Source organism: Pelodiscus sinensis, chromosome 1 (assembly GCF_049634645.1).
Source record: "Pelodiscus sinensis isolate JC-2024 chromosome 1, ASM4963464v1, whole genome shotgun sequence".
NCBI lineage: Eukaryota > Metazoa > Chordata > Testudines > Trionychidae > Pelodiscus > Pelodiscus sinensis.
The window spans coordinates 156,666,890-156,688,612 of NC_134711.1; the positions used below are offsets into that span (position 1 = coordinate 156,666,890).

At 44.0% G+C, this 21,723-nt stretch overlaps 1 protein-coding gene across 13 annotated transcripts in view; it reads left to right on the plus strand.

Moving 5' to 3' along the window:
• Positions 1 to 21,723, plus strand: part of PHLDB2 (pleckstrin homology like domain family B member 2) — a 95,047-nt gene that overhangs the window by 10,385 nt on the left and 62,939 nt on the right. For all 13 annotated transcript variants that reach the window (XM_075908491.1, XM_075908494.1, XM_075908490.1 and 10 more), the window contains 2 exons: positions 2,471 to 2,581; positions 9,853 to 11,174. In XM_075908491.1, coding sequence (XP_075764606.1) covers positions 2,533 to 2,581; positions 9,853 to 11,174 — 1,371 coding nt within the window. In that variant the 5' untranslated portion in view covers positions 2,471 to 2,532. The remainder of the gene's footprint in view (positions 1 to 2,470; positions 2,582 to 9,852; positions 11,175 to 21,723) is intronic.

The following is a 21,723-nucleotide window of genomic DNA, read 5'->3' on the forward strand; positions in this document are numbered from 1 at the left end:
GCTCAGGCAGGACTGTGCTCTCTGCCCCTGTTGGCCAGGGCTGTGCTTTTGGGTGTCGGCTTCACTGCTTTCTGTCTGAGAGGGGCTGCACTTCTCACTGTGCCCTCCTAAACACCACCAGCCGGTGCGCTCCCACTGGCAGAGGTGTGCTCCTGAGCGGGGTTGCGCCCTTTGCTGCCAGTCCCAGGTGGGGCTGTGCTCCCTGCCATGCCAGCCTTGGTGCTGTCTGGGCTGCGCTCCCCACTTCCTGAACCTGTCCAGATGGGACTCTCTTGTCCAAACCATTCATGTTGCCCGACGAGAGTGTCCCGGATTTTAGCAGTTTAACCTGTACATTCTTAAAAATAAACCTTAACTGCAGTGTTTCTACCACTACTCCCTTATTAGTTTTCCATCTTTTAATTTTCTGATAAACATAAATTACATTTTTGGGTGGTAAAATACTGTCATAAACGTTTTGGACTCTGCTCTTTGATCAGAAATTTAACACATACTGGAAAGTTATAATACTTATTGATTGCATTGTTGTATGAGCATCAGATGTGTGCCATATGTGAGTTTTCTGAGCTTTCCATCATTGCCAGGTCTACTTGGCTTGTGATATGCTTATAATTTGTTTGGCAGTGGAAAAGAAAGGACTATTTACTGTTACCACAGGCTCCTAAAATGTGGTTAGCTTATATATGCCAAGAGAATTGGGAATAGTTTTGTTAATACCACCTTTTCTACAAACAGTATCCCAAGGCATTAATGACGTTACAGAGCTAAATAGGATTTTAATGTTGAGGTAAGAGTTAAGACAAGTTTTTAGCTGAGATGCTTAAAGAAACAGAGCATGATACTGAAGGCTGTAGGAGCAGCAGCAGAGAAAGTTCTTGCACTAGTAAGGATGTACCTGTGTGGAGATGGGATTGCAGTATGTTTTAGCAGTAGTTAAAAATTGACTCAATCTGGTAACTGGAAAACTAGCTGCCGTGGAGTATGGGTTCTGACTGCTTGTTTTTGCTTTGTTCCCAGGCGGTTGTTAGGGGCTTGGAAGCACTGCACACGAAGCCCTGTTAAGCCTAGAGGGACTTGAAAGATTGATGGGGTGCAGATGGAGTAAGGTCAACCCTTTTCCTGCTGGAAGCAGAGCACTGCAATGTGTACTCTTTGAATAAGGACAGTTAACTAAAGGGGGGAAGTTGGCGGGGCTGGGAGGCAGAGACAGTGGAGACAGATCCTATCTCTTTGTTGAGAACCCTTGGAGAGGTCACAGAGGGGTGAATGTGACAGTAACTCTCACTGGCACAGTAACACTAAACTAAGGTATTAAGTTTAAAACTCCGGCTATTATGCGCTGTCTGGAAGACTTGGGGGTGGGGTGGAGGGCAGGCCTTTATGGGAGTACAAAGCTATCACTTGCCATTATTTTGATCCCTGAAGCAACAAAGCTGGTATTTTTTAAGCGAAAAGCAGGATGGCAGCTCCTTAACACACAGAGAGGCCTATGATGGAGCAAAACCCCTGCACCCACAGAAGGAGTGTGAGGTGATTCACTAAAGTAAAAGCATCAGTGGAGTCAGCACAGGAATGAGAGTTTTAGGAAAGGGGCTACAACAGAGGAAGAGACTGAGTGTACAAGATGGGAGAGGGTATTCCAGATTTATGGGGCAATATGATAGAAGGCAGAAGAATGACAAAGGCCTCCCTGTGGCAGTCTGTGGACAGCTGACCATGCTTGAGTGCTAGGGAAATAATGTACAAAAGCATGACAAGCAAATTCTGTACTGAGACAATGGAGACGCCATATTTTGTGACTGTTACAGTTCAACAGATGGTCTTGTCTATAGAGACACATCTGCTTCTATTTGCTTGTCTCCTGCAGCTTTTTTTATTTATGGGAGAAACCTAGAAACAATCAACATCTGAAGAAGTGGGCTGTGCCTACGAAAGCTTCATGTTTTGTTAGTCTTTAAAGTGCTACCAGACTATTTGTTGTTTTTTAAGTTTATCCTGTACAGACTAACTTGGCTATCCCCTGAAGCTTTTGAACATTCATATTGTCATTTCATGCAAGTATTTTAAATTATTTTATTTCACTCATTTGTAATCAGTTACATTAGTTAAAAGGAGATTTTATTATCATTTCCTTATTAAATAAGCACCTGGTTGATGCTTCTCAGTGATTTTGGTTTTCTTTTAGAGCTCTAATTAATGACAAGGATTACACACTGGAAATCTTGTATTAAGAGCTATGAGTTGGGGTGGCAGGGAAGGAAGCTGCTTGTGTTGTTCACCTATGAAGCCTAAAAATAAACCAAAATGTCGATAACCCCTATTTCAGCTATTTGAGTTATCCATGCCAAACATCTTTGTACTATTTCTGTTCCAGATGTCAGGGGTATTGCTGTCAGTGAGAAGAACATCGTGAAATGCTCTTCAGTTGTGTGTTTTATTATTAAATACTTGTTCCTTCTTTTATTTACAGGTCAAAATTTACCTGACTGATTCAAACTAGCTTTGTCTTAACCATGCTGTAGAAGTAAAAACATGATGCCAAACAGAGGTAACCTCTCCTCCTTCCAGAGCATTGCATCAGGTATGAAATGCACAAAGCACATGTATTCTTTAGTGAAGACTGCATTGATTTTGGTACTGCTGTTTTGTTTTCTCTGTAAATTGTCACTATTCTGCCCTTGCTGTCTTCATACTTTGTTTTACTAGGAGGGACTCATTGCCCCGTAGCATATGGAGGCATCACAAACAAGAACAAATCTGTTTTATGTCGGGCCTCTGTCAATGGCAGAACTGATCTTTTGATTAACCACCTAGTCAGAAAAACAAGACAAGGAAGAAAAGAGATGCTTCCTCTTTGTAACTCTCTCTAGCAAATACTTGGCTTAAGACAGAAGTGGGGAACCTTTTTTGGGTCAGGAGCTACTGAATCACAGAAAAATCAGTTGGGGGCTGCACACAAGTGACATGGGCCCCAACTGAGAAGGAGAAAGACACTCTCCACATTCTCCTCCCACACCAAAGCCTAGGGGGGTTCAGCCTAGTAGATTTTGTGTGCTTCAGTCCCATGGTAGAGCAATGCGGGTTGGGGGGAAGGCTGGAGCACCAGCACAGCCTCCCCAATGCTGGGTGGGATCTGAGTCTTGAGGTCCGGATCCAGGCAAGTCAGGGGCCGCATCTGGTCCCTGGGTCTGAGGATCCCCACCCCCGGCTTAAAATATGATCCTTGCATTGTGAATGGGAAGTTAACTAATTACAGTTCTGGCTGACCTCCAGAAGAAATAAATTCCTTACAAATTACCAAGCACACCCAGCCTCTAGTCTCCATGAGTACATGTGTAGGGAGTACTTAGAAGTCATGGTACATTCAGAGAGTTGTTACTGAAACAAGAACTTTTTAAAAAACCCCACCAAAGACCTGGTATATGGACAGACAACTAGATTTAGTTAAGTGTGGGCTGAAATCCTGTTGATTTAAGTGCTTTGCTTCTTTGAGGTTCATGTGTTGAGGAATTGCAATAAGGTGAAGTATGGAACAATTTCATTCAAGCAGAGGTATTTCTGACTTCTGTTAGTTTTGCTTGTTGACGTTTGAAGTACAATGAACTCTTCATTGCTCTGATGAAGAAGCATGATGATTTTCATGAATTTACTTGTTCTTTGGCAAATGACTTATTCTTCATGATATTAAATGCTCCCCATCAGCATTGGCGAGTAGTAATGAAACAGTCCCTAAAATTATACTACCGTCCCTGAACATGTTGTTGTACAGGAATCAGTGAAAATTAAGCAAAAGTAGTGTAACATTTGATGTTGATTTAGTCTAGTTGCATCATGAGCTTGTTTTGAATGGTTGAAAGTGTGAAAGAGATTTGGAATGGTGCGAGGGGTGAGAGGGGTTAAGCATAGGTTGAAACTCTAACTAGGATTCTGTGGTTTGGCAATATCTGTGCTCTGGCATGGGTGTTGTAGGACCAGAGAGTCCCAGTGGAGGGCCAGCAGTAAGGATCCCTGGGGGGCCAGCAGGGCAGTGGGCTGCCCACAAGGAGCTGTCGGCGGGGCCGCCCATCGTGTGGCAGCAGGGCTGCCCAGCATGGTCAGGAGACCCAGCCTGTGGCTGCCCAGTGGGGCTGGAAGCCGTGGCATGCGGAGCTGCCCAAGGAGCCCCCGCATGTGACGTGCGGGGCTGCTCACAGAGCCCCGAAGCGGCGTGCACGGCTGCTGGGGAAGCCCCAGAGCATGCGGCTGTCCGGAGTCCCAGCAGGCGGTGCACACAGATGCCTGGAGCCCCAGCACTGAGCTGCCCGACGGGGAACCGGGGCCAGCAGGTGGGGAGCTGGGTGGAAGGCCAGTAGCCAGGCCAGGAGGGTCAGTGACAGAGGTACAAAAATGACCTCCCCATGTCTGGCAAAATCCCTATCTGGGACCAGTCAGGCCCCGAGGGTGCCAGCCCAGGGAGGTCTAACCTGTACTATTAAGAATTGGGGGGGGTGGATATGAAGAATGAGCTCTCGTAATCACAAATAACCTTCATGTTTTTGGTCTTCCAGTTTTGAACTTCTAAACACCACTCATACAAGTGCTTAATCTTTTTCAGCTGTTTTGTTTTACCAGACAGAGGTCTATGGAACACAGATGGCTTTTTCCTTTTTGTCAATTTAAACTAGATTGTCAAGTCCTGTTGGCGTTTTCCAGCTAACACATTTCACATTCTAAGGAACTGTCTGGCTCAAAGTACCAACAATATGATACGAAGCCTTTCATCACTAAAGTTGCTGGCTCAAATCTAGCAGAGATTATAAATATTCAAAAAGCATTCACATTGGCTGCTGTTTGACCCCATGAAATGAGTTGACGGAGTTGTCTGCCTTCCAGGGCCCTACATATTATAGCATGAAGGCAGGAAAGGGTATATTGGGTCACAGAACTGTCCCATCCATAGGATGGTTCGGGGTGGCTGCCCCAGACCCCACATTTTGGGGCCTCCTGTGCTGGCTGCCTCAAATGTCCTATGGGCAGAGCCCAGGGGATTGTGAGGGGCCTAGTGCAGGACAACAGCAGGGGTCCCACACACACACTCACCATAGTGGCAGGAGCTGAAGCAACCCAGCAGCCTACTCCGCTCCCACTGCAGAGTGCCCCAGTGTGTCACTTGCCACTGCCTCAGTGAACCTGAGCCCAGTGGGCTGGGCAGCGCGGGGCATGGTGGAGTAGGCTGCCAGATTGCCCCAGATTCCAATGTCACGGTAAATGTGTGTGGGGAACAATCTTTCTTGCAGCCCCATGCCAGGCTCCCTCAGTAATCTCTGGCTCTCGGGGGAGAGGGCGGGCTGGGACACAGCAGGACTTGAAGGAAGGGATGGGGTGGGGACAGGGCTTGTCCCATAAGATGAGTTGCCCTGGCCTTTGTGCCTGGGACACTTGGACCGCAGGCCACATATCCCGTAGGTTTGGCCCTGTTTGGTCATGCACTTGGATTCAGGTCTAAAGCTGCAGATACTGTCGACAGTGGGCATAACAGGGAAGATCTTCTCATGGATCAGTAACTGGTTAAAAGACAGGAATCAGAGGCAGGGATTAATGGTCGTTATCACAGTGGTAAGAGGTAGGATCACGTTAGCAACTGAACTGGTACCTGTGCTATTCAGCATATTCCTAAATCACTTGTAAAAGGGAGTGAATAGTGAAGTGGTAAAGTTTGCAGATGGTACAAAATTATTCAAGATAGTCTAAAACTGAAAATAAGGGGATCTCAGAGAACTTGTTGTTTGGACAAGAGAATGGCAGATGAAATCCATCACTGACAAGTGCAAAGTAATGCACATTGGAAACACATATATAAGGGGTTTTGAATTTGCTGTTATTTGGCGTCACCATGGATTGTTCTCTGAAACCTTCAGCTCAGTGAGCAACGATAGTCAAAAAGCTAACAATGTTAGGAATCATTAGGCAAAGGATAGAAAATATGACTGAAAATATTATCATGCCACTTGTAAATACAAGCCATGCTCACACTTTGAATACCACGTGCTGTTCTGGTCTGCCCATCTCAAAGGTATTAGTAGTGGAAAAAGTGTAGAGAAGGATGACAAATATGATCAAGGGTAGAAAACGGCTTCCATACCAGGAGAGATTAGACAGATTAGGATTATTCATTTTAGAAGAGATGACTAAGGATGGTGATGTGATCCACATCTATAAAATCACAAATGGTGTGGAAAAAGTGAATAGAGAAAACTTATTTATCCTTTTCCAAATAAAAAAACTAGGAGTCACCCAATGAAGTTAATAGACAGAAGTTCAATACAAACAAAAAGGCATACTGTTTCACACACTACATAGTTAACCTATCAAACTTATTGCTGTGCAGTGTGTTACTGGGTTCAAAAAAGAATTAGAAAAGTTCATGGAGGCTAGGCCCATCAATGGCTATTAGCTAAGGCAGTCAAGAATGCAACCCCATGCTTGGGATGACACTAGACTTTGACTGCTAGAAGGTGAGAGGGAGTAACGAGGGTGGATCTTCCCAACTGCCCCATTCTGTACACTCCCACTGAATCTCTGGTACTGCTCACTGTTGGAGAAAGGATGCTGGGCAAGATGGGCCCTTGACTCTTATGCTCTTAATCATTAGATGAGATAACAACTTTAACAATCAGTAAAACAGACTGCAGTGTGTGCCTGTGGTGAATAGGGATGAGAACCCTTTTCAGTTGATTGATTACAGTTGGAACTGCAGGCACTCAACACCTCAAGAAAATCAGGCCTGTGACCTGTCCTGTGCCCTTACCATAACTGCTTCCTTAACTATAAATACACAGCTAATTCCTTGATTTAGCTTGCCAAAGAGCTGTTTTAAAGGTTAAGTGAGATGTTTTACATCAGCCAAGAGCTGAGTGAAAAGCTCCTTCAGTGTAATTGAACAAAAATGATTTTTCATCTTGTGATCTGTTTGTGTATTTATAGTTTGTAATTCTGAACATATGTTCTACTAGGAACATGGGATCTTAAACAGCTTTCTGTATTTATAATGAACTTGAATTACCCTTTAATCAAGGCAAGGTAGCTAACTTTATTTATTTTTTTAAAGCTTAAAGACTGTAGTTTAAATAATATTTGTGCTTATTAGGACTGTAAAGGACTAGTCAAATAACCGATAAGCAAATGCTTATCGGATAGTGGACAGGATAGTCAACTAGTCGCCCACCCCCCACCTTGCTGTCTCTATTAAATAGAGGCAGCAAGGGGGTGGGGGACGACAAGAAGGAATACTTAAAAGCAGCAGCGCTGCACGGAGCATGGGGTCAGCTGCTCCGTGTGGCGCTGCTGCTTTGAATGCTGCAGGGAGCCCAGTGTCAGGCTCCTCGCGGCATTTCAAAGTGGCAGCGCTGCATGGAGCCTGGGATCAGCTGGGGACTCCCTAGGTGACCCCAGCCTCCGGGCGGTGCTGCTTCTTTGAAATGCTGGGTAGAGCCTGGGGCCAGCTGGGGAGTCCCCAGCTGATCCCAGACTTCACGCAGCGCTGCTGTTTTGAAATGCTGCGAGGAGGAAATTCCATTGGCTACTCGACTAGCAAATTAATTGCTGCTTAACATCCCTAATGCTTATGGAGAGCTTTTCAACTTTTGAGTGCTCTACAGAGAACGAAACTGTAACACCCTCAAAAAAATAGGCTATATTCTCATTTTACAGTGGGGGAAACTAAGGCCAGAGGGTTATTTATCCCACATTCGTATAGAACCTTGATTCAAAGCCCACTGAAGTCAGTGGAAACACTCCCATTGGCTTGAGTAAGCTATGGTGTGAGACAGTTGGGTAAGACCATGCCCAGTGTGGAGTGAGCGCATCCGTCTTCCTTGGGAAGCATGTGTGCAATTCTTGGCTTTGTTTTTCTCAACCTATATCTGAATATTCACCTTCAGTCATGAGGCCATATGGCCTAATTGCCCTGAAGGCTGGGGTGAGTTTACTAACTTGGGCTGAATGGCCCCTCCGATTGGAGGCAAGAGACAGAGGAAAGGGTTACATCCCCTGGTTGGAGGTGTGAGGGGGTCCAGACCCCCCCCCTCCATTGGACTCCTATTATTGGCTGTAGCTTCAGCCACTGAGGAAAAGCTCTCACCTAAACATGTTGACTCCCCGACGTCAGCTCACTTACCTGTTAGCCATAGCCTTTCCCTGAGCTACTTCCTGCTGCAGTCCCCAAATCTGCGGCGCAGGCTTCTGTCTTACCTCCTGGTTTGTCGGCTGCCTCCTTTTTGGTGCCTTTGAATTCCATGAGACTTCTTAGAGCATCTCGTCTTCAGCCTGGGTTGTGGCATCTCCTTCCCTGGGTTTCCATGGCAGCTTGCCTGGAGCATGCAGAGCACATTCTCTCCCTCTTATTGTCAATCCCAATTGAGCTGAGCTGTTCTCTTTATAGCCATGTACCTGGAGCATGCCTAGTAAAATGAAACAGGTGTGGCTTTCTCAGCCATCAATGCACCGTTAACCCTCTCTTTCCCAGTGTGGGGTGAATTCCATATGGATCGTGTACTTAGTCTCTCTCTGTCTCAGTTCTCTGTCTGCAAAATGGGATTAACTGCACTTTCCAACATCATAGAAATGTTGAGAGCGTAAATAATTGAAAGATTGTGAGCATTTAGACTTTATAGTGACGGGATCCATCACTCAAGACCCATTTGCAGGGGTGCTGACAGCCACACTGAACCCCAGTGCTAGGTGGGGTAGGCCGGCTCCATGCTCCCAAAAGGGATGGGGCCTCAGGCAGAAGGGGACAAGGCTGTGGCAGTGAGCCCTCAGTGTGGCCTAGAGTGCGCAATGCAACCACCCTAGGGGTTAAGATGCCCGGAGCATGCTTCATGGTATTCTGGCATTGATTCAGTGGGCCCAGGGCTCTGGGCACTGCTGTTGCCACAGTAGTGGCAGCCAGGAGCCCTGGGTCCTTTAGAATCACTGGGCCCCACTGGGCCCCTTTGCTCCTCTTCCCCCCAGCCCTCGTCAGCGGGCCTGCCCATTTGTAAATGTTTGTGGCCTGTTGCCACACGGTAAATAGTCTGTGGGTACAGGCCCTGAGGTAGTTTGAGTCAGATCCTGCTCTGTGGGTAGTTGGATCCTGTCTGGCACTCATTCCACAGAGTCAGCTCCTCTAGCTCCTGTGCTATGGGACTGGCTGGGGTTGGATCCCCACTACAGGCGTTGCCACGTCCAACGTTGCAGCACTGCTCAGGTTTGGTCCCGCCCCTTGACCGGACTAAATTTGTGTGAGCGGAGCTGTGACTCGGCTCATGGGGTTGTAGTATCAGTCACTCAGATATGGCCTTCCTGGATTCCTGTTGTCATATGTGGGCTAGATCTGTGTAGTGCTGGGACCTGCAAGGCTGCAGTGCTTGGAGCAGGGAGGCAAGCCCAGATATCTCTGTTGGACAGGAGCTGTCTCGTGACCCTTTCAGACATTCTGATGACCCAGTTTTAGGTCCTGACCTATGGGTTGAGAAACCCTGTTCAAAGCCATATCTTTAAAAAACTCTGTTAGAAAGGCAAAAGCAGCATTACTAGTGGTTAGGATACCAGAGTGGGTATCAAGGGATATAGATTCTTTGCCCTTCTGTGTCACTGATATGCTATGTAACCTTGGGAAAATCTCTTGACTATTTCCTGATTCAGTTTCCCACTCTGTCAAATTAGGATGTTAAAGTTTACTCACCATTGTAAAACATTATAAGATACGTAATTACATTAAAAATAATTTTTCATGATAGACTGAGTATATATGACTTTTTAACTAATTGTGAGGCAAGGCTTACTCATGCTGAAAACTAATTTTTCCCCCTTTTTCCTTTCTTTTTCTCACAGATTCCAGTAAGCTTATGGCAGAGTATAGCCACATACAAAACCAGTTGGAATTACAAAATACTAGTTTAGGAAAAGGCTCTGTGATGAATTCCTTTGAAAATGATCTCCAGGATATTATGGATAGCCTCAACCAGAAGAAATATTCATCAAGCCTTAAATTTAAAACAAATGGGGACTACTCTGGTTCCTATTTAACTCTAGCACAACCTGCGCCCACTAAACCCAGCCCTTCATCCAGTGTTAAAAATATACACTCTGCTACCAGATTTCAAGGATCTAAACCCTTTTCTTGTGAGAGCCCTTATCTTTCAGAGAAAGTTGTCTCCGTGAAGCATGTAGGCTCCGCGTCTCTATCTTCCATTGGGTACAGCCCAGGAAGGACAGACTTCAATATTTATGCCAACAGAGAGAATGAAAAACTCTTTGGTCAAGTGGATAAGTTTAATTATTCAAAATATAGTCAAAAAAATAAATCGTATGACGTCTTCTTTCCAGCAATGCTGGATGGGAAGAAGAACTCAGGCTCTCTTCTTGCAATGTGGAATGGAAATTCAGGTAGTGAAGTAATTCTTTCACCTGTTAGCGTTTCAGGGGCAGCAAGCATGCCCTCCAGCCCAAAGCAAAGCAGGAGGATGAATATTCAAGACAACCTAACCCTTCATTCAAGACCATCGAAGCAGAAGGATGCCATGACTGAGACTCTAGGTTCAAGAACTAGGAAGTATTCTGGTGGGTCACTGAGTCAGATGGGAGTTTATAGTCGTTCTCTGCCCAGACTGTACAAATCTACAGAAAGCCAGCCGATGCCATTAAGTTTGCCTCCAAGAAACTCTCTTGGTAATTCCAAAAGAAAAAAACATGGAGAAAAAGATCTACCTCAAAATGTGTTGGATGCTGATAATTACCTTAATTTTTCTTCTTGCAGCTCAGAGGTGTCACCATACACAAATACTGTGTCTGACAGTAATTCCTATGTCAGTTCAACTCTTAGTGTTCCTGCAAGTCCCCGAATAGCTAGGAAAATGCTTTTAGCATCTTCCTTCTCCCATGTTTCTGATGATTTTGATAGATATGGACTGTCAGGGGCAAGCCCCAGTAATTCTTTTTCCCCTCTGGATCTTGACAGAACATTCTCTGTCAGAAGAAACATTTCCACTAGTTCCATGGAATTTGATGACACTGACTTGGAAAGCTTCAGACAGACACCTACCTTACGGGAGAGAAAGAACAGTATTAGTTCAATTTCTGGAAGAGATGACCTAATGGACTATCACAGGAGACAAAGGGAAGAGAGACTTAGAGAACAGGAGATGGAACGACTGGTAATTTTTCTTTTCCTTTTAGTTTTCTCCAGCATGTTGTGCTTTCAAAATGAACCTTTCCAAATCAAACCATTCAGAGTATACAATGGATGCAAAACATCTGCTGTGTTTTGACATTCAAATACGTGACCGGGTGCGCTGGTGACTTGTTTACTATGTCAGTCTCTAAAGTTAATGGGTATATAGCATGAAGCATCCATATCTCAGCTGGTATAATTCAACCATCTGAAAAAATGTAGGAAAGTCACAGAAATTAAGGTACACTTCAGTCTGTGGGTTTTGCCAAAATAGCTATGTACATAAAACCCACAAATTGCACAGTAGGGATCCAGCATTTCCCATCCTTCCCCAAAGTTGGTGGCACCGTTTTGTGCTAACTGGATAAAAGGAAAATAACCCAAATCATATCTGTCTCCACTATAAGCTTTTAGGGCCATGCTTCAATAAGCTTTCTGCTAAAAAAAATAATCTAATGCTGGATATCACCATGTCTAGTGAGCACCATTTGCCTTGCTTAGCCAAGACTGCCTCCTGAATATCTCCATCACAGCTTTGATTTCTCTATGTGATTGTTCTTTCTAGTGATCACAAAGTGTGGGGGAGGGAAGGGAGAAAATCTCTCTATTCTGTAGCACTTCTAAAATGTTTGATACAAGGCAAAATATTAAGATTATATAATGCTTCAAACATTGAAGATAAAATAATTAGAGCAATACTGATCAATCAATTAAAATTCAGTAATAGAGGTTGGACCTTCCTGGTCCGTTACACTTGGGACCTGACTGGTCCCAAATGAGGGAATTTGCAGGATCAGGGGAGGTCCCCTGCCACTGGCCTCCCAGGATACTGCCCCTCCTCTCTGTCTGGCTCCACTTCAGCCTTGCTACCTGTGATGGCGCGTCGGGATTGTCCCGTCTCCTGCACCCCCGAAATGGCATGAACAGACTCCACCAGCCAGTAGAATGGAGGTTGTTTATTGCCCCTCCAGGATATAGCACAGCACAGATGTAATCTGGTTACAGGAACTGGGGGCTAAGAGGCCTCAGTGCTCCCCTTGAGATAAGGGAGTCCCAGCCCCCCTCCACAGCTCCTTCTCCCCTGCTTTCCAGCCAGGAACTAACCCCCCCTCTCCAAGCCCTGCCCCCAGCCAGGGCAGCATTCCACCTTCCTTTGTTTCTCCCCATGGGGGGGTGGCTGGTTCAACAGGTTTGGAGTCAACTTTGCATAATGAGGTTTTCCCTGCTGGGTCTTGCTACACACAGCAGAGGTCACCACAGCCCCGCAAGTACCCCCACTACGTCACACTGCCACTTGGCTCCAGCCCTGCTGGTACAGGGCTAGGGCTTGGAGCTCCCCAGCTGCCGCGGCCCTGCTTCTGCCCCACCCAGCCAAGGCTTCTCTGTGGCTTCCCCACTTCTGTCCCTCCCAGGGCTTCTCAGTGACTAGGCTCTACGGCTGCCCTGCTGCTATCATGCTGGGAGTGGACTCCACGAACATGGGGCTGACCAGTCCCACTGATGCCCCACTTGGCAGGGGTTCCCTGGGGATGGGGCTCCATGGCTGCCCTGCTGCTGCTGCACCGGGACGCAGCTCTTCAGGGAAAGGGTTCACTGGTCCTACTGCTGCCCTGCCTGGCTGGGGTTCTCCGTGGATGGGGCTCACCAGGCTGATGGTGCGGCTCCCCTCTGCTGGACTCCCTGGCTGGATCGCATTCCCAGGTACCGAGGGGCTCTTTGGTCCAGCAACATCCATGATCCTGCAAAACCACAGATGTTGCCGGACCAGAGAGTCCCGGATTTAAGAGGTTCAACCTTTATCCCAAAAAGAGAAATCATACAACAGAAACAAACTCTGAAAAATCAAAAATCTTTCAAAAAGTAAATTTTCTTAAAGTTTTGTATATGAAAACTTCCCCAAGAGAAAATTTAACTTTTTTGCCCTAAATATATTTACACTTATAAGTTGCAGGGATCGTAAGATCATGTGTAAACACACAAGTTATACTAATATTACTCTATCAGTTTAGAAACTGAGGTACTTAAATAGTTGCAGTCCCATTGATGACTACTCCTAACTAGTTTAAAAATGACTTTGAATCAGTTTAGTTTGTCAGTTCTTTACACCTTTTGAGCTAAATTAAACTAAGGCACTATTAAACGGATCTAATTAAATGGGTGCAACTTTTGTAAGTAGACAAAGCCCTAATATATTCGCTGGAGTTTACTTGATTCTTTAATGACAACATTCAGGGGTACAGAGAGAAATTTGAGGAAAAAGTGGTGGTTGGTTATTGAATCCACAAATATGCTGATCCAATGGCCAGCATAATGATATAATGAGTGTACAAGAGTGTGACCATGCGTCGAGGAGCCACCTGACCCTGCACCTCCGTCCACAGCAAGATGTAAATCTGCCAGCCAGTAAAATAGGGAGGGTTTATTGCTTCTCAGAGATACAGCACGGCCCCACTACTTCACAAAGGGTCATGGCCTTCACTTGAAGGCCAAATTAAGAGAGGCCTTTGGTTGAGGTCTGTGAGGGTTTCTGTTTAATTCTTGCCCCTAAATCATGTATAGTCTCCCATTCCTATTTCCCGCTCCCGTCTCATTTGCATGAGGTTCATAGCATCACGGAGGTTTTAATTTCCTTGGTGTTAGTTATTTAGAGATACTGAACATATTGTACAGAAATACGCACACTCAGAGTTGAAGTCAGTTACTATTTTAAAAACCAAAGCAAACATTTTCAAAGGTGGGTGTCTAAAGTAAGGTGTCTACATTCAGAATTAGATTTCTAAATAAAACTACAGATTAAACCTCTTTAAATCAGGGACTTTCTGGTCCAGCAACATCAGCGATCCAGCAGGATCACAATATTGCTGGACCAAAGAGCCCCAGCACCTGGGAGTGAGAGCCGGTCAGGAGTCCAGCAGTGGGGAGCCCCACCATCCGGACTAATGAGTCCCTTCCATGGAGAGCCCTGGTCAGGCGGGACAGCAGTGAGTCCAGTCCCCAGGGAGTCCCATTGCAGCGCAGCAGCAGCGGAGCCCCATCCCGGTGTGGCAGCAGCGGGGCAGCTGCAGAGCCCTGTACCAAGGGAGCCTCAGCTGGGAACAGCAGCAGTGGGCCCATGGCAGCTAGGGAGCTCCATCCCTAGAGAGCTCTGGCCGGCTGGTGGCAGTAGGCCAGAGCCAAGCCCAAGCCTTGTAGCAGCAGGGCTGGAGCCGAGTGACAGTGGGACCAGAGCGAAGCCAGGCGGGGGACGAGGAAGTGTCCTGGGCGGCTGGTGGCAGGGGACCTCCACTAATATGGCAAATTCCCTCATTCAGGATGGGTCAGGTCCTGAGGGTGCTGGACCAGGGAGGGCCAACCTGTAGCTAGATTTTCAGAGATACTGAGGGCCTATCATTTCCATTAAGTCAGTGAATGCTGCAAATACAGCTGGCTGAAAAACTTGGGGGAGAAGAGAAAATCACCTTTTTCACCACATTTTTCTCGAAACCTTTTGGGATATGTGAACTTTCTTCCATTTTTTGACCAGATCAAGGTACAAATGGTCAGTACTTCTGATAATGTGCTGATTTATTTTGGTGCCAGATTTGACGTGTCAAATGTGGAAAATTTTGGTGTAACCTTTCTACTGTGTTGGAACCACTAACTCCTAATACTGGAGTACTTTCCAGTGAGCAGTGCTACCAGCTTATGAGTTATACCTCACATGTTTGTGTATGATACAAACCCCAAAACATACTTAAGTTAGAATACAATCAATTGGCTGAATCTAGGAAAAAGCAAGGTGGGTGAATAGCAGTATTGATTAAGATACTGACTATAGTAAGGAATGATACACAAAGGGACAGAAACAAGTGGATAGGTATTAAGGACAATCTAAGTAAGCTGATGCTATCTGATAGCACCTAAGTAACAACATTGTTTGAGATTGTGAAGTGCTGATGTGGAAGCAGTAAAATAATTTACCTGTAGGTGGAGCCATGTATTTAAAAATGTTATTTGGAATTATGTAAACTATTGTCCACAGACCCTTTATTGGTTTGGATCTGTAAAACATACTTTTATAGGTCAAACAGCCTTTCTGGAAGTCAGGAATGTATTCATGAGAGATTTTAAATTATATGAGCAATGAATTAACAAGAAATATGAATATGGAGTTGGAGGAGAACATAGGAATTTGTTTCTCCCATTTTGTTTAACATTGAAACATGGCAAAAGTTTATTCCTTGAATAGGAAATAATATTGTGGCATCATTATAGTTATGTGTGATACGTTCATGTGCGTTGAAAGAAATAAGCATGGCTTGGATTTGCAAAGCAGTGCATCATTCATTAAAATAATTACAATTAATTTTACAATTAAGTTTAATGTAAGATATCTGGCTCAGTCTTCCACACTGTTTGAAAATCTCAGTCACTTTCTTTAACTTTTATGAAAGCATTATTTACATATAAAAAAATTTGTAGTTAAGTCTCACAAACAGCTCTGTGAAGTAGTTGAAGGCTAAATACAGATAATTTCTCTCCATAATTTCTCCCGTCTTGACCGTGTCCCCCCCCATTATGCGGCCTCCCATTATGTAAATGAAGAGCTGGAAATTCAAATCCCAGCTTCATTTACAATTTCGATATGTCTAATTTACATCCCTTTATCAAAAAAGGGATGTAGTTTAGATGTACCCAAAGTGGCGGCTGCTGGGTCCATGTTCATCTCTGTGTTGCATGCCCCGTAGTGGGAGGGGGGCTCCGTGCACGGCCTGTGCTTCAAGCATGGCCTAGGCAGCTTCTATTGGCCAGTTTCTGGCTATTGGGAGCTGGTAGGATTGTGCTGGGAGCGGGAGGCAGTGCACGGAACCCTCCCCCACTGCAAGGGATGCGCAGCGCAGAGATGCACGTGGAACCAGCCACTGGCTGCTTTGAGTGGCATGTGGGGCCACAGCAAGTGGGAAGCCTTCCTGAGAGTCCTGCTGGGCCACAGGACATTGGCAGCCTAGAGTATCATAGTGGGTTGGATGCGACGGCTTGGTCAGATTTGGCCTGCAGGCTGTATTTTGCCTGCTTGAGTTAGAAGGTGAATAATTTTGGAGTCCCACTAACCTGACTATGGTATGAAAAATAAATGTGTGTGTGCACATGTATGTGTATATGGGTAGGGAAGTAAGGTACCAATCTGAGCAAAATGCAATATCCTGGTGAATACCTCAAGATGCTGAAGAAAAATGGAGAGGGTGAGACTGCTAGGGTTCTTAATATATCTGTGCTCCAAGGCTTCATTGTGTTGGGTAATAGATATCTGATCCATTCAAAGCACCCCAATTCTCCACTATTTTCTTGGCTGCTGGAAGAGAAAAATGGCATTCTCTCTGCATTTGTTTACACTGGGAAATTGACCAGAATAGCTAGTATGAAATAAACAATATCTCTGCCAGAATAGCTCCCCATATGGACACGCTATTCCACAATAAAAATCACTTAATTCTGTAACAAGTAGTACACTCACAAAGTGCACAGATTATTTTGGAATAAAGTGGTTGCACATGGAAATTAGAATTTGAAGGTGCACTGTTGTTCAGAATAGAAATCCATTTCAGTGGAGTTACTCTGTTTTTACACATAGTAAGCTGTTCTGTAGTGTATGTACCTGGGGTGTGTCTACACTGTCTCTTTCAACTTGGGGAAGAAGCCTCAGCTCGGGTTGGCAGACTTGGTCTTGTGGTGTTTGTGCTAGTATTCTAAAAAAGTAAAAGCTGTGTAGATGGTGCTTTGAAGTTTCAACCTGGCTGGAGCTCTGGCTCTGAACCCTCCCCCTTCCCCATTCCTTAAGCCTTGCCTATTGTCTTTAACCAGAAGATTTACCCAACATTGCTTGAGTCCTTAACTCAGTTTTTGGTTTTTGGAAAATGAAATGAAAATGTACATGCTTCATTTACATCATTGCTGTAGGATAAGGTTGGAGATGATGGGTTCAGTATGCAGGCTGCCCCAGGGAGAAAGGACTACCTGGCCCTTTTTCACTGCAGAGAAACACCTCTCCATGGCTGTTGCAGTTCCAGTGCGCACAGCCAGGAGAGAGGTGCATGTTCCCCAGCTGGGGCAGGTCCAGGTTAATTTGCCTCTTGTGCTCCCCAGCCTGAGCAAGGAATGCAGCAAACTGCATTTTCCCCTCGTTCCTGACAAAGGGGAACAGCCATCAGTGCTCCTGTATGAATCGGAAGGGGGAGAGCTTCAGCCCACTTGCCCTCCTTAAAGGGAGATGTGTGTTCAGCAATTCCTACCCCTGTCCCCCACACACAGCCAAACCTTTACCTTGCTTTACGTTATGATAAGAGAAGCTATATACCAAATTTGATGGTCCTAGTTCTCACTGTTTGGGAGTTCTTGAACAAATGGATAGATGGACAGACAGACAAACTCTCTCAAATAATATATATATATATATATATACTGAAGCGTAGCCCACATCTCTTTAATCCTGGAAAGCAAGCAAGCTAGGGAGATGTGAACTAGATGAAATTACTATAAAGTGGGTTTCCCAACTGGTTGAAAGACCATACTAAAAGATTAATTATAAAACGTTTGGTGTCAGAGTGGGAGGATCTGTCACATGAGGTCCCCCAGGACTGGTCCTATTCAATATTTGTATTAATGACTTGGATAATGGAGAGGAAAGTATGTTTATAAAATTTGAAGGTGACACCAAGTTGGGAGGGGTTACAAGCACTGGGAAGGACAAGTTTGGAATTCAAACAATCTTGACAAATTGGAAAATGGGTCTGAATTCAACAAGGTGAAATCCAGTAAACGCAAGTGCAAAGTCCTTCACATAGGAAGGAAAAAATCATATACAGTAAAACTCCAATAGTCAGCACTCCCGATAGTCCGGCATCAAAATGGCAAGAGCCTAGTGAGTGAGCTTCGGCAAAAAACGAGTCACAAGGCAGCAGTGGCAGCAGCTGAACCGAGTGAAACCGGATGGGACCAAGTCAGTCGGCCACTGACATTGTGTGATGCTGGACAGTGCTTGTGCTACAATAAAAAGGGTTAAAAACACTTTACATAAAGTATATACTGTGTGTGTGTGTGTGTGTGTGTGTGTGTGTGTGTGTGTGTGTGTGTGTCTCTCTCTCTCTCTCTCTCTCTCTCTCTCTAGCTATATAAAACCAGCTTATAATACTTATAGTACCTCCTGATAGTCCGGCATATCCACCTAGGTCCCAAAGGTTCCAGATTATCGGAAGTCTATTGTATATAACAAATGGGGAATAATGGGCTAGGTGGTATTACCGCTGAAAAGGATCTGGAGGTTACAGTGGATCACAAGTTCAATGTAAGTCAACAATATGGTGCAAGTGTGAAAAAAACTATTACAATGATAAAGGCAGCAAAGGGGGATGGTGGGTTGGCACCACAGAGACAGTGCTGGGGAGAACTGGCTTTTAATCCGGCTCCCCCCAGCATCAACTCCTGGTTTCCCCACTCCCCCCCCCCCCCTTATAGAGGCAGCAAGGGGGAGGGGGAAATGCGAATAGTCAAGTAGTCAACTTGATTACCCAATAAGCCTAGGTAGCCTCTTGCCCATCCCGATCTTTAGCAAAGAAGCCTGATAACTGTCTTTAAATATGTTAAGGATTGTTATAAAGAGGACAGTGATAAATTGTTCTTCTTGTTCATGAAAGGACAAGAAGTGATGTGCTTGATCTGAAGCAAGGAATATTTAGATTAGATATTAGGAAAAGCTTTCCAAGCTCTGGAATAGGCTTCCAATTGTGAAATCCTCATCATTAGAGGTTTTTAAGGACAGGTGAGAAAAAAAATCCGTCAGGGACAGGCTAGGTTTAATTGGTCCTGGCTCAGCACAGAGGGCTAGACTAGTTAACCTCTTAAGGTTCCTTCTGGCTCTATATTTGTAAGATTCTATGAAAAAACAGCCTTTGCCCTTTCTGTCTTCTGTTTCCAGTGAGCTTCTAGATCCTAAATTGGGAAATAGGGGTGTGTCTCTACTACTGTAGTATCTGTCTCAGGCTAGATCTATACCATAGCCTTTTTTTTCTTCGGAAAAAGCTCCGCAAATATCTAATTTGACATATTTTATATTTTTCTGTAATAGATAACCTGAAAGCCTGCACACTGCATTCCTTGCATAATTTAGTTTGTCATTTTTATCCATATATCACTTTCCATGTATCAGTTACTTGGATATTTTCTTGTCTTGCCAGTTGATTAAAAAATTTATGGCTTGAACTAGTGAATGCAGGTGTGTTGAAATTAAAATAAATTGGCTGCAGACAAAATGTTAAGAACAGAATACATGAAATCGCATCAGTACAGAACTCTTAATACACTGCTGCACATTTTGAAATAGAAGTGAGATAACTTTTTCCCCTCTTAGTTGTGCAGGAGAGAGGACAGCAAAAAGACTCTATTTTTAGTAGAGGACATAGGGATTTCTGTTTTGTGTATTCAAATACAGAAGTTAATCAGTAACTTTCTGAAAAGAGAGAGAGATTTTTTGCCTTAATTTGTGTTTTTCTCGCAAGTGCTAGAGAATACTTTCTGCATTGCTAAGACCTGTAAAGATATCCAAAATAATCCTCCCTCCAATCAGCTCACAGAGTGGTAGTTTATCATTACTTCCATAAGCCTTTTAGCGAAGATAAAATATAGTTGTGGTTTAAAATCAGATACGTCCTGTATTGACGAGGCGGAAGGATGACGATGGGGAGACAAGAAATATATCCTGTCATTGCAGGAGGGGATGGAACTCTGTTCTAATATTGTCTTTCTCATTTCTAATTCTTGTGAGAATAGTACCAGTGGGCCAAGCCTCGCGCAGTGGCAACAGCAAGAGAGATACATAAATGCTGGAGTTCCTGGTCAGCCATTGTGCAGTGTTTTAGGGATTGGGTTGCCTGCCATAAAGGCAGAAGCTAGGAAGAGTGGAGGATGAACAGGTTAGAGGAATAAAGAGAAGTTTAGAAACTTAGGGGTATGGTTGCATGGAGGGTTTTTGAGACAGGAGAAATAAGGGCGTCATAGGTTTGGAGTGGACATCTTCCTGCTTAATCTGTTGCTTGCGGCATTGAAGAATGGATAAAAGTTACCCTACCAGATCAGGCTAGCAGTCTCTATAATCCAATAGTTTGTCTTTGGCAGTGGCTCCAGTACAAAGACTTCAGAGGAAGGGGCTAGTTACTCCATAGTGGACAACTGGGAATAAGCTACTCAAAGGAAAATTTCTGTTTTAATGCCTGTTGCTTATGCTCTGAAACACGAAGATTTGTATCTTTTAAACAAATATATACATCTGTTCTCTTTAACATCAACTATGGATGCTGTCACCCATGTAATCCTTTGTTGAATACTATCAAAATCTAAGTACTTGTTAATTTGTGTTGAGATGTTACACTCATGGCTTGGCTTCAGGAAAACCGGAAAGAGTATCGTGCTCTAACTCGTCTACTTGGTTCTTGTTTCTAATTGTCGCTGACTCAAGTGAGATAGGATTACAAGAAGTTAGCTATCTTGCTAAATTCTGATTTTGGATTTACTGCCAAGTAGAACGTGGAAACTGAATTAGCCTATAGTGATTCTAGCAGGAGGGGCGTTCAGAAAAAGACATTGCTGTTGTTTTTTAAATCTGCTGAGTGATAGTCTAGAAGTGTTTCCTAGGCATCTTTAAGTAGGCTTATGGTAAGCAGTTTTCCAATTACAATCTCTCTCCTTTAAAACAAACAAACAAAAGGAACATGAATTTAAGCTACAACATAGTATATTTTTAAATCTGATCATATTGTTCTGTATTTGATGTTAAAAGAATGTATGTATAACATAACAAAACCTATGTTGCATTCTTTTTTCTAATATACTTCAGACTTGTCCAAAACATGCAAGGAATTAAATGTTTCTACAATAGTTTGAGCTATGATAGGTAGAAACCTGTTCATATTCTCAATGCTAAGAAAATGGTGTGACTCTTTCATGAGCTTTTGTAACTTAACATTTTGCTGGCAAAGCATTAACTCCCTGATTTTGGTTCTGTTCAATTTTGGTCAGTCTTTCATCCTAACATATTATTTTTCTTCTGGACCATGTAAGGATCAAAGTTGGATGTCTCAAGATGTAAAGAAACTTACAAAATTGGCAGAGAAGTGTAGAGGAGGGGGAAATGAAAGTTAATGAAACAGAAAATGATAAAAAAGAAATGGCTGTATAAATTGGTTCTATGTAAAATCAGTGTAATCGTTTAATCTTTGCCAGAAGCATAGCTAAAAGTACAAAATAAATTGACAAATCTTTTAGATAGTAAGTTCTATTGCGCAGGGCCATTCACGTTTGGATGCTATAGAAAATGAATAATTATCTCTTTCTGTGTTGAAAAGGGAAATTTGAAACTCAACTGAGGGATCATCTTATTAATAGAGGACAATTTCTGTGTTCTCTATCTTACAACTCACTTTTGATGCAGTTGCCTTTTAAGTCCCTTTTTGTATGTTTATATATATTACTGCATTAAATGATTACACTGATTTTACATGAAA